This window comes from Dama dama, chromosome 21, assembly GCF_033118175.1.
Source record: "Dama dama isolate Ldn47 chromosome 21, ASM3311817v1, whole genome shotgun sequence".
Lineage (NCBI taxonomy): Eukaryota > Metazoa > Chordata > Mammalia > Artiodactyla > Cervidae > Dama > Dama dama.
In genome coordinates this window covers 42,444,508-42,458,279 of record NC_083701.1, presented here as the reverse complement: position 1 = coordinate 42,458,279, position 13,772 = coordinate 42,444,508, and the positions used below count along the sequence as shown (strand labels likewise).

The 13,772-nt window shown below is 39.7% G+C and overlaps 1 protein-coding gene across 1 annotated transcript in view; it reads left to right on the top strand.

Annotated features, from left to right (window-relative positions):
* The window catches only part of MRPS28 (mitochondrial ribosomal protein S28), a 90,064-nt gene extending 85,330 nt beyond the window's left edge, over positions 1-4,734 (top strand). The window contains exon 3 of the mRNA XM_061123546.1: positions 4,313-4,734. Within this exon, the coding sequence (XP_060979529.1) occupies positions 4,313-4,475 (163 nt within the window). The 3' untranslated portion in view covers positions 4,476-4,734. The remainder of the gene's footprint in view (positions 1-4,312) is intronic.
* The last annotated feature ends 9,038 nt before the right edge of the window (positions 4,735-13,772 follow it).

The following is a 13,772-nucleotide window of genomic DNA, read 5'->3' as shown; positions in this document are numbered from 1 at the left end:
GTGAGTTTTACTTGCTTTTGTTCAGTGCTAGTTTGCCTCACATCCTCAAAAGAAATTCAACATTCATTTTAAATAGTTGTTTTCTTTTTGGTAGGACATTTATAATATATTTTAAGAGAGGAATGTTTATACCACTAAAATAAGTAAGATTTGAATCAAAGCAAATTATTGAAAGAAAACCCATCCCCAAAGCTTACTGTCTGTAGAAATCCTTTACTGATTTAATTATAACTTGAAATTATATCTGGAGTGTTCTTATTTTTTTTCTTGTAGTCAATTTTTTTAATTGGAGTATAGTTGCTATACACTGCTGCTGTTTCTAATGTATAGCAAAGTGAATCAGCCTTACATATACCTGTATCCCGGAGAGTGTTCTTGTACCCTCCATCATGCCAAGGCTGGGGCATCTGCTGTGACTGGGTTTGTTTTGATGGTGATGGTGGTGGTAGTGGTGGTGATTAATGATGGTAGCTGTCATTTATTGAGCATGTGTAAGGACTTGGCAGGTGTTAACTCATTTTATGCTCACAGTAACCTGAAAGTGAAAGTGGAGTCGCTCAGTCCTTTCCCACTCTTTGCCACCCCATGGGCTGTAGCCTGCCAGGCTCCTCCATCTATGGGATTTTCCAGGCAAGAGTTCCGGAGTGGGTTGCAGTTTCCTTCTCCAGGGGATCTTCTTGCACCAGGGATCGAACCTGGGTCTCCTGCACTACAGGCAGACTCTACTATCTGAGCCACCAGGGAAGCCCGTAATTATTATTTCCATTTTACCGATGAAGAAACTGAGACAGAGATGAAGTAACTAGCTGAGAGCTGCATGTTTATGGATGGAGCTGGGCACGTTTCTAGTCATTTGGCTCCAGAGTCTGCAGTCTTCACCACCTCATTGCTTTTTCTGGATATTTATACTTAGGCCAAAATCTTTGACTAAAAGGAGCATTTGGAAACTGTATGAACAATGCAGTCTTGGGGAAAGAGTGTGCTGGCATATTCGTTTTAAATCTTGTTATGTGGAAAAATGGAAACCCGACTGGGAAGACTAAGCGGTGTAAGTGATTATCAGAGACCGCAGTACTAGAGGTTCACCTCAAATTACACTGTCAGAAATGGAGTTCTCCGAAGTACGTCAGTCGTTTCTTTACTGCCCTCTAATGAATTATTTCAAACTTAAAGCAAGGATAAAGTCCACATTAAAAATATGGCTGCTGTTCCTGTTGAGTGAGGACTTCTGACCTTTCCACGTCCTAGGTTTCTCAGATGACAGTCTGTGTGTGGGAGAGTCAGTCCCGCCCCAGTGGTCACTAGGCTTTGTTCAAGGGACTCTTTTAAGGCGCATTTCTCCACTATATATTGTCATTGCCTGGCTCTATTATTATTTTGGTCTATCTAAATTAGTCATCCTGAAGTTTGTTGGTTTTGTCATCACTTGTGGAAAACGTCTGTTACTCTCAAAGGCTGTTCATGGTGGCCACAAAGTCCATCAGAAGGCCTCGTTTACTGGCCCTTTGTATGTACGTAGGGTGCCATGCCTTGTATATAATACAGGTAATTCTAGGCCAGACTTTTCTCAAATGCTGATCAGAGAAGACTGCCTCCGCGTTACCTGGGGAGCTTTAAAAAGGCAGATTCCCCTGCAGTCCCTCCCTACAGTGAGCCCTGAAGAACTCAGGATGTGAAAAATCTCAGCATGCTGGCTCCGGATCGCTGCGATGCCTGTGGAAGGAATGATTTCAGTGAGCCCCAGCACTTACATCTTCCCATACATAGAGAAGTAGAAAGCACTGAATTCCTTAACTTTTGAGATAATCTGGTTTTCTTCAATTCACAAAAATACTTTTGATGTTCAGACTACCCACCCTTTGTTGCAAACTTCTCTATAACCTGACTTCTCCCCGCTCCTTGCCCCTCCGTGCCCCTGCCTCCTCAGAGCAGTTCTCTCAGGGTTACCTGAGATGCTGTCTCCCAGGCTTGAAGTCCTAAAAATTCCCACCAAATAAAACATAACTCTTAACAACAACAAAAAAAGGCAAATTCCTGAGTCCCACCCCAGATTTGCCAACTCACTCTCTGGGGTTTCTCCCCTCATTTGCATTTTTAAGGAGCACCGCAGTTGTTTTTGATGTATGAAATGTATAGGTTTCTGGGTACTGTAAGAGACAGGTGAGATAAAAGCCCTGCCCTTAACCAGCTTATGGTCTGCTAGGGAAGATAACACAGAGAAATAATGCACAGTGAAAATTAAGTACCATAGAAGTAGAAACAGCTGCTTCCAGACAACTGAAGTCAGCGAATCTTCTAGAGGTATTTTTGTTATTGTTTAGTGCACAGTGTGGGTGACTCTTTACTCATTGAGCACACGTAAAGGCCTGCAGCTCACTTTTCATTTCTGTTACAACTCACTGGATTGCTTCTAGAATTTCCATGCTTTTTAGAGATGAAGGCAAAACTTTCATATTATTAAAGGCTCCTTAAATAAATAAATAAATAAATAAAGGCTCCTGCACCTAAACATAGGGACAGCTTTGCTTTCCACAAACTACCAAGCATACTGGGCACTCTTGGTATTTCTGATTTTATTTTTGTAACAGGAGATTGCTAACATTTACAAGACACAGGACTGTCTCCACTGAGAGCTGCCCCTTCAGTGTGGCTATGCCCAGATAGCGTGTCCCAAGTGTTTGTGAATGTTCAACTCTTTTCATTAAAAAAAAAAAAAAAAATCACTGTTCTCCTTTATCATGGTCAGTTTATTGTCCAACTCTGAACAGTGGAAGGAGAAGAAGACTAACATGTATTAACCACTATGCACCAGGCACTGTGCCTGGCAAACTTCCGAGAGGTTGAGTGAATAAGCCAGGCCACACCGCTGCTGAAGCCAAGAGAATGGAGCATCTAGACTGTCGATGAGGTGGTGGCTTTTGTCAGCAAGTGTCTTGTTAATTTATTGACAAACATTTGCGTTCCTGCTGCATTGGCCCTAGAAGGATACAGATGTAAAAACAGTGACAGATCTTGGGGAGCGTTTGATCTAATGAGAAATCAGAGATTTACACAAATAACCAGTAGAGGTGAGTGAAGGGTACTAACATTTGTGCTTACTTGTGGCTATGCTGTCTTTCTTGGAAATTCCAGTGACAGAATCTACATTCTGATAAGGGAAATGTGGAAGCTCTCAGGGCTGCGTTTGATACATTTTACCTGGATTCCTGGGAACCAATAGGATTTTTTTATAAGGAAAGTCCAATCAGCGCTGCAGTGCAAAAGGCCAACTAAGAGTATAAACCTTGCTATTCTAGGACATCTCTTCAGTTCTTTTAAACAAAGAAGTATTTTCTATGCCATCACATACACACACCCACATACATATATATAAATACACATATAGAAAGACTAGGAAGTGTGACTGACGTGATTTTTCAAATTTTACAGAAGGACATTTTGTTCTGTAATCAGAAAGAAAAATGACTTAGAAAAAAGCCAAATAACCTAAAGGTTTACTTGATGAATTACCTATAAATTCCTCCAGAATACCTAATCAAACATTATATGGAGACTGTTCATTATATGCTCTACCAAAATCATTTTCTCTTTTTGGGAGAATTCTGTTTCTTCATTTTCTGTTTATATAAAATTATTTTAATTTTAAAATTACCTTAGAGTGTTTGAGGTGTGTATTTAGATGTTTTTAAGGAAGAGTTGTGATTTTCATTCAGTAGCAATATTTTCACTCTCCCGTACCTTTTCATAATATGGATATTAAGCTCTTAAAATGATTGATCAAGGAAGAAAGACAAATGAGCATCAGTTTTCATTTGGTATTGTGAAATACTTGAATATTTTAATTTTTACCAAACTGAGCCATCATACATCGTATGGCCAGCGTTATATTTTAATTACAGTGTAGTCAATCCCCTATAGTAAGTATTTTGCAGTGAGACTTTTTTCCATTTTGTTTTTCAAAGAAGATACTAATTTTAGAAGACAAAATGTTTCTGAAAACATTTTTTCCCCTTGATACTCTTTGACTTTAAAAATGAATGACATTAAAATAAATGTCAGTTTCAAGAACCAACTTGTTTGAATTTAGTTTGGAATACATTTTCATTTCAGTTATAAAATCTTTAAAGGTGACTTTAACATTAAAATTTTGATACAACTAAATAACTTTTCTGTCAAAAACAACTATTTCCCTGATACCAGTGTTAATTTCCTTATCTGGAGCCAACACAAATTAGAATTAGAATTTGAGTTTGATTTTAGTTGTTCATTTTATGATATGAAGAATTAACAGAATTTTTTTCTTACTATTTAGGAAATACCAGAAAGGAACCAGAGTCCGGCTGCGACTATTAGATCTTGAACTTACGTCTAGGTTCTTGGGAGCGACAACAGACACAACCATCCTAGAGGCTGAAGCAATTCTGTTAGGACTCCAGGAGAGTAAAGACTCAAAAGAGGAACGTCATGAAAAGTAAATGAACTTTGCTGAGTGCATTCACTCCTTTTATGTGGAAAGCATATATTCATCAAGAACACAATTAGACAATTATGAATAAATGATTAGAAAAAGACATAGTAAATGAAAGCTATAATTATAGCTCTTATTTGTTAGAATTTTCTTTAGCTGTATCTCCCCTCCCCCTGTTTTTATGCCCGTTCTTTCCTTGGATTGGAATAGCATAAACTGTACTGAGAAATTCTGTCATTCAATAAATATGTTTTGAGTGTTCTCTATGTGTATGCCACTGTTCTAAATACAAAAGAAACAGTGGTAAACAAATCAGATGAAATTGCTTGCCTAGTAGGGCTTACCTTTGGCTGGGGAAAGTGACAAGTAAGTAAAATATATAGCATGTTAGACAGTGATGAGTGCTAAGGACAAAAATAGAGCAGAAGGGGCAGAGCATATGAATAGACATTTTTCCAAAAAAGACATACAGATGGCCAAGAGTTACATGAAAGGGTGATCAGCATCAGGGAAACGAGATCCCACCTCACACCTATTAGAATGGCTGTCATCAGAAGGCAAGAAGTAAAAATGGTTGGTGAGAATGTGGAATTTTAAAAGGGAACCCTGGTGCACTAGTTATTGGAATGTCAATTGGTGCAGCCACAATGGAAAACAGTATGGAGGGTCCTCAAAAAATTAAAAATAGAATTATCACATGATACAACAATTCCACTTATGTGTATTTCCAAAGAAAGTGAAAACATTAACTCAAAAAGATATGCACCCCTGTGTTGATTGCAGCGTTATTTACAATAGCCAAAGGTACGGAAGCAGCTGAAATGTCCACCAATGGAAGAATGGATAAAGAAACTGGTTTTCTTTGGTCGCTCCATCAGTAAAAAAAAAAAATCTGCCTGCAGTGCAGGAGACCCAGGTTTGACCCCTGGGTCAGGAAGATCCCATGAAGAAAGAAATGGCTACCTACTCTAGTATTCTTACCTGGAGAATTCCATGGACAGAGGAGCCTGCCAGGCTACAGTCCACGGGGTCGCAGAGAGTCGGACACGACTGAGCGAATAACACTTGCAAGTGTCCATCAATACATGAATGGATAAAGAAATCGTGATATAAATACACACACATGCATCATATATATATATAATGGAATATTATTCAGACATTAAAAAATAAGGAAGTCTCGCCATTTTTGACAACATGGATTGACCTTGAGGGCACTGTGTAATGTGAAATGTCAGACAGAATGATGAAACTGTATGATCTCACTTATATGTGGAATCTAAGAAAAAGAGCTCATGGATATAAAGAACTTGTTGGTAGTTGAGGGCAGGAGTCGATGGTGGTAACAGTGGGCAAAATGAGCGAAAGCAGTTAAAAAGTACAAACTTTCAGTTACAAGATACATTAGCCACAGGGATGTAATGTACAGCATGGTGACTATAATTACTAATACTGTATCAGACATTTGAAAGTTGCTAAGTTTAGTGTCAACAACTCAATGGACACAAATTTGAGCAAACTCCAGGAAATGTTGTTCCATGTCCAGTTCTAACTGTTGCTTCCTGACCTGCATACAGGTTTCTCAAGAGACAGGTCAGGTGGTCTGGTATTCCCATCTCTTTCAGAATTTTCCACAGTTTCTTGTGATCCACACAGTCAAAGGCTTTGGCATAGTCAATAAAGCAGAAATAGATGTTTTTCTGGAACTCTCTTGCTTTGTCGATGATCCATTGGATGTTGGCAATTTGATCTCTGGTTCCTCTGCCTTTTCTAAAACCAGCTTGAACATCTAGAAGTTCACGGTTCACATATTGCTGAAGCCTGGCTTGGAGAATTTTAAGCATTAGTTTACTAGCGTGTGAGATGAGTGCAATTGTGCGGTAGTTTGAGCATTCTTTGGCATTGCCTTTCTTTGGGATTGGAATGAAAACTGACCTTTTCTAGTCCTGTGGCCACTGCTGAGTTTTCCAAATTTGCTGGCATATTGAGTGTGGCACTTTCACAGCATCATCTTTCAGGATTTGAAATAGCTCAACTGGAATTCCATCACCTCCACTAGCTTTGTTCGTAGTGATGCTTCCTAAGGCCCACTTGACTTCACATACCAGGATGTCTGGCTCTAGGTGAGTGATCACACCATCGTGGTTATCTGGGTCATGAAGATCTTTTTTGTATAGTTCTTCTGTGTATTCTTGCCACCTCTTCTTAATATCTTCTGCTTCTGTTAGATCTGTATAATTTCTGTCCTTTATTGTGCCCATCTTTGTATGAAATGTTCCCTTGGTATCTCTAATTTTCTTGAAGAGATCTCTAGTCTTTCCCATTCTATTGTTTTCCTCTATTTCTTTGCATTCATCACTGAGGAAGGCTTTCTTATCTCTCCTTGCTTTCTTTGGAACTCTGCATTCAAATGGGTGTATCTTTCCTTTTCTCCTTTGCCTTTCACTTCTTTTCTCAGCTATTTGCAAGGCCTCCTCAGACAACCATTTTGTCTTTTTCCATTTCTTTCTCTTGGGGATGGTCATGATCCCTGCCTTCTGTACAATGTCATGAACCTCCATCCATGGTTCTTCAGGCTCTTTGTCTTTCAGATCTAATCCCTTGAATCTATTTGTCACTTCCACTGTATAATCATAAGAGATTTGACCATAACTGAATGGTCTATATATAAGAATATAGTTTTCAACCTGCAATTAAATGAGTCTGTGACCTGAACAATTTGGGGCATGCAAGAGAAATATGCTATCCCATAATAAATAATGGGCTGATTCAAGATAAGCTGGTTCATTGTGCAGCATCTTCACAAACTCCTTTTTTGCACTCCTTCAGGTGTTTGATGAAATCTATAACCACCCTCAATGTTTTGACAAAAAGTACTGCATTCTTTCTGTATTTTCTGATTTACGCTTTTCCACCCAAATGTTCTTTCTATTTCCATGGTGTTTCAAACAACTAGGAAGGACTTTAGAAATCATTTAGGCTAGGAATTTAAAACATCCGTCAGCACAGAAACCCTTATTCAAATAAAATTTTATTTGGTGTGAAAGGTTGGATTATTGACCTCACTTCTTCCCTTCAATGTAGTAATATTGTACATGCATGCTCTCAACATGGTCTCATGATGGTGAAGTATACTTTCCTACTCCTTGACTTTGGACTTGGTCGTATGACTTTGTCAGGCCAATGGTATCTTAATGGCAGTGAGCAGAGACAAGCATGCCTTAATGTTTGGTCTTGCTCTGTGGCACAGACCCTCAGAGTAGAGCCAAGCCTTGATGGACCCACATTAGGGTAAAGCCTGAAACAGAACCATCCCAGACTTGTAGACCAGTGAGTGAAATGAAAGCTTATTATAAACCACTAACATTTTTGTGGCTTTTTGTTAACTGATACAGAAATTAGTACCTGAAAGTGACACTGGTCCTGGGATTGAGTGGTGGGCAGCAAAAAAAATGTTATGGGGGACTGAAAAAATAGCAGTCTGTGTTAAATAGTAGCAAAACATTTGTTAAAACTGTCACCTAAGGTAACTTAGAAGACAGAAAAATTACCTAATTAACAGAGACATTTGGGCAAAAAAAATTTGAGGCAGAATGTTGAAAGCATAAGCTGCATTTAATAAGGTACTAAAATGAATTCAGGGACAATTTTATCAAAGGTGTAGGCGTTAAAACACCTCAAACAAAAGTGAAATCCACAATGTTGACATGATCCCAGGGTAAAGACCAAATCTAGAATGTAACTAAAACATTTTGAAAGGACTTTTCGAAAGGACTAAAATATGTCTAGTAGATTCTTTCGGATGAACAGAAGAACTCAGAAATCTTAAGGACAGAGTGTCATAGAAGCCTGACTGTGCCCAAAGTGAGGTGATTAAGCTTAGAGAGATAAAGGCTTATCAGAACAACAAAAAAAGTGGATGTGCTTTTTGGCATATGATGTTATTGAAATCAAATAAGTAGAAAGCCCATAAAGTTTTGGGAAGACACAATTTGACAAGAGTGCTCCCAGTCTAGATTGAAACTGTTCAAGATATAAAAAGACTTCATGGACCTGAACCCTACAGCAAGAAAGGGGTCTTTAAAAAATGACTTGGCTGGTATGTTTTTATGTGCCTGTATTCTCGTCACAAGATAGCAAGGAGCATGATGGAACAGAAAGAACCTCAGAGAAGCCAGGAACAACGGAGAAAAATGGACTTGAGAGCTACTCCTGTGAGGCAGAATAGGGGTCTAATTAAGGAACACTTCTTAACTTAAGGTAGAGGGGCCTGGCTGGTTAACAATAGGGAGTCTGTAACACCTAGTGGGATTTTAGAATTGCTGTGGTCCAGTGATTGCTGTGTGCCCTCAATTCTTTACCTTTTCAAATTGGAGTATTTATTGTTGTCATCATGTTCCAGCATTACACATTAGGTGTTAAAGTAATTATCTATTGCTAAGTAACAGATTATCCCCAAATTTAGCAGTTTAAAATGAGACACATTTATTATCTCACAGTTTCTGTGGATCAGGTCTCCAAGCACAACTTAACTGGGTCCTCTGATTCTGAGTTGTCACAAGCCTTCATTCAAGTTGTCAGCTAGAGTTGGGGGTGTGACTAGAGAAGGACCCTCTTCCAAACTCGCTTACAGAGTTCAGTTCAGTTCAGTCGCTCAGTCGTGTCCCGACTCTGCGACCCCATGAACTGCAGCACACCAGGCCTCCCTGTCCATCACCAGCTCCTGGAGTCCACCCAAACCCATGTCCATTGAGTCGGTGATGCCATCCAACCATCTCATCCTCTGTCGTCCCCTTCTCCTTCTGCCCCCAATCCCTCCCAGCATCAGGGTCTTTTCCAATGAGTCAACTCTTCGCATCAGGTGGCCAAAGTATTGGAGTTTCAGCTTCAACATCAGACCTTCCAATGAACACCCAGGACTGATCTCCTTTAGGATGGACTGGTTGGATGTCCTTGCAGTCCAAGGGACCCTCAAGAGTCTTCTCCAACACCACAGTTCAAAAGCATCAATTCTTTGGCACTCAGCTTTCTTTCTAGTCCAACTCTCACATCCATACATGACCACTGGAAAAACCATAGCTTTGACTAGACAGACGTTTGTTGACAAAGTAATGTCTCTGCTTTTTAATATGCTGTCTAGGTTGGCTAGGCTGTCATAACTTTCCTTCCAAGGAGTAAGCGTCTTAATTTCATTGCTACAGCCACCATCTGCAGTGATTTTGGAGCCCCAAAAATTAAAGTCAGGCACTGTTTCCACTGTTTCCCCATCTATTTGCCATGAAATGATGGGACTGGATGCCATGATCATAGTTTTCTGAATGTTGAGCTTTAAGCCAACTTTTTCCCTCTCCTCTTTCACTTTCATCAAGAGGCTCTTTAGTTCATCTTCACGTTCTGCCATGAGGATGGTATCATCTGCATATAGGTTTCTTAAGAGGCAGGTGCAGGATTCAGTTCCCTGGGAGTTTCTATACTGAAGACTTCAACTCCCTGGTGGCTGTTGAGTAAAGGTCGCCTTCAGAGCATCTTCCATGTGGCACTTTGCTTCAACAAAGTCATCAAGATAAAAGAGAAAGACACTGCTGGCAAGATGAAGGTCACTATTTTATATGACCTAAGCACAAATTTGGCATCCCCTTGCCATCACCATATTCTATTGGTTAGAAGCAGGTTACTAAAAGGAAGCAGATAGCTCAAGGCCATGAATGCCAAGAGGTGGGGGTCATTGCGGTCATCTTAGAGGCTGCCTGCCTCAGGTATGTGGAAGACATAATTTTCTATTCAGTGTATAGGTCTCTGGATTGAGAGTAGTGGAGTCTGGACCTGATGCAAATCATAGGATCCTGGACTTTTGACAAATACCAAAATTAGATGAGGCTTAGGGGAGAGGGTGGTCACTGGTTGGGCGTGAATAAGTTTTTCATGTGAGTGAGATGTGAATAGTTGTATCCAAGAGGACAACCATAACAGGTTGAATTTTTTCACCCCATTTCTTCTTTCCTCTGTAGTAGAACCCCTGCTCTTAGTCTCATGATGTATGGGGTGTAGAACCCTTGCTGCTGGGGAACTCATTGTTTCCATAATCGATATAACCTAAAGATATGAGTAAGTTCAGGAAGCATTTATATGAATCTATGAATGGTAAATCCAGATTTGAGTAATAAAGGAAACCAGGGAGTTTGAAATGAATCCGAAAACTTCTGAGGCCAACATTAATGCAATACTACAAGACTTTGAAACCACAGACTGTTAGACCATTGGGTTGACCCAGTATTGCATGTCTTATATTTATATCATTTGGTTTTTAAAAATAAATACTCATTTTAGTATAAATTCCTAAGGGAAGCTTGTAGTTTATTTGAAATGACTGTAACTTTCCCCCCATGTTTCTTTTAAATGAATTACAAAGAACTCAGAAATGCTCTAAGCCAAAGGATATAGGAAACCCTTATGAATGAATGTGTGTGCTTTTATGTTCTCACACCTGCATTCTATGTGTAGGAAATGGAAAACAGGATTTTGAACACAGGGTCTTAGCCTCCAGGTAAGAAATTGCATGGGACCCTAAAATCATCCTGTGGACAGATGAAATCTTTAGAAACCAAAAAAGTGGCTCAGATTACAACCATTTGCTTTACAAAATTGCCTGCTTGAAAAAACAGTCCAACTTTTTTTTTTTTTTTTACCATACTCTATAAGTCTCAAATTATTATGGTTTGAGAAAAATGCACATGAGACTGTGATAGCAATAATTACTTCAAATGAATAAAAGAAAGCAAGATACTGTGTTTTTTTCCAGGCAACATTTAAATACAGCGTCTTTCATTTTTAGATGCAGTAGATACCACAGAAGCCAGGAGATAAAAATGATGTCCTAACTCCCAAAACCAGACGAAAGGAGTGGGAATTCCATTCAGGCAGGCAGCTGAGACAAGGATTGTGGGAAAACCCTGCAAGCCTCTTGGTGGGAAATTGTGGTACATTTGAGTTATGTGGCAGCAGGACTATCTTTTAGGTATATTTAGTGATGACCAATACACTAGTAAATTTCCATAAAAGCACACAAGATAGGTGACAATTTAAGGTAATCCCATGCCTATAATTTTGTTTTTTAAAAAAATCCTGGTCCATTAGTCATTTCTATCTTTGTTAACACCTTTCCCTTCCCACTCAGCTTCTGGTGCAGGTGTTAAAATTTGAAATGACTAAAGGATGAGAAAACGTCCTGGAAAATCTACCAAGTGGATATTATAATCAGCCTCCACATATTCTAACTTAAATGTTCCTTGATTGGTGTGGAGCAGAACTAGAAAAAACAAAAAAGGCATGATTCCACAAAGAGCGAGAAGAAGAGTGATTATAAAGTGAGATCCTCTGGGAAAGCACAAATTAAGGTCTTACTCATGTGAGGTAAACTAACTTCACAGTGACTACCTTCTAAATAATTCTCTAAGCCTAGGAAGTCATCCATCATGGTTATTTACGGTGTGGATTGGATGACCACTTGAGAAGAGGCTGTAATGTTTAGGAAAGACTCTACAAAGTGTCCACAGATATTCAGGCAAACAGACTCAGAACCCACCTGTAACAAAGAACTTGAGCTCATTAGATGAGATTTGCTTATCCTTATAAGACCCGAGGGTGTGTTTTGGCTTATGTTCCTACCTTCCTGTCTCAAGACAGCAGCTTCTGCTTTCATCCAGGTGTTCCTTCACACAGCACCTCAAGCATATCTAGACAGCTCCAAGAAAGCCCAGGAAAACGAGGCTCTGAGACACTTAGGTGTCTTCTCTCCCTTATGTAAGGACATGCTTGTCAGGTTTATTTCCCATTCCCAGAAGTATACCACTTCCCCAGGGCCTGGACAGGATTTGCATATTGGGGTAAAACACTGTAGTCTTCACATCTTTTGCAGCGAGATACATAGAAGCACGTTCTCCAAACCTCAGGGCCTCACATGCGGTGTCCCACCTCCACTTTCCACCACAGTCTCTGTGCAGTGGTAATGGGGAAGACCAAATCTGACTCCATACCAGATCCCTTTCTTTTACTTTAACCTTTGTATCTATTGCTTTTGCTACAAGGGCTTCCCTTGGTGGCTCAGCTGGTAAAGAATCTGCCTGCAATGCCAGAGACCCGGATTCAGTCCCTGGGTTGGGAAGATTCCCTGGGGAAGGAAATGGCAACCCACTCCAGTATTCTTGCCTGGAGAATCCCATGGACAGAGGAGCCTGGTAGGCGATACAGTTCATGAGGTTGCAAAGAGTCAGACATGACTGAGGGACCAACACACAATAGAAGTTAATCACCAAAGGGATGTTGCCTATATATAGCTTAAAGTACACATAATGGTCCATCTCTGGGAGTTCTGCCTCCCATGCCTGAGTGTTAAGTTAAAATACCTTTTTTTTAGCTCACAGGAAACAGCCTGACCTGGCCAACCTGTAAATGGCTGCAAGAAATTAACACATCCCTTCCAGAGTCTTGGCCGGAACCAGAAAATAATTGCAACAATTTACTGCCTTTTTTTGCTTTACCTCCTCACCTCCCTTTCTTTGTTCCATGAAGGAAACTAGCATCCAAACCAGGGCAAGATGGTTCTTTGGGACACTCGTCCACCATCATCTCAATCTGCTGGCTTTCTAAATAAGAGGGAGCCCTGATCCCTCTTGACTTATTGGACTTTCATGCTACAGACCTGGTAGCACAGTGAGTTCATACGAGCATTAGCAAAGGTACCAAAACACCACATATTCTTCAAGTTGTTTTGCTGCTTTCAATGTTCTCCCTGTCATCTCTCATCAATATACATTCAACACAACATGCTTTCTCCAGTATAAGCCACATTTATACCTAAAAATAATTTTAGAGATATATGGAAAACAATCTATAATTTTTCTGACTAGCCATTTCTAATTATATGTTAACACATTTGGTATTTATTAAAGAAAATTCTTTTAAAATTTTATTGATCCAAAATACGGTAAACTCCTGTTTAATCAGAGACATGTCAGTTGCTCAGAAAAATGTAAATGTCTACACAACCAAATCTTGCCTAAAAACCTCTAAAATGGATTACTCAGTCTTCTGCCCCACCCCCACCCCCAGACATTTCCTGCTTTTCAAAATAGAGAATACTGAACAGGATTTAAAGTTTCCCTTGATGACTCAGGGCTACCATTAAATGGAAAACAGTTTCAAAATGATGTGATTTCCCAGGGATTATGAAGGTGAGTAGAATTGCCAGTTCCTACTGAGTGGTCCAGGACCATTACACTATTTGAAATTTTTAACTTGTTACCTA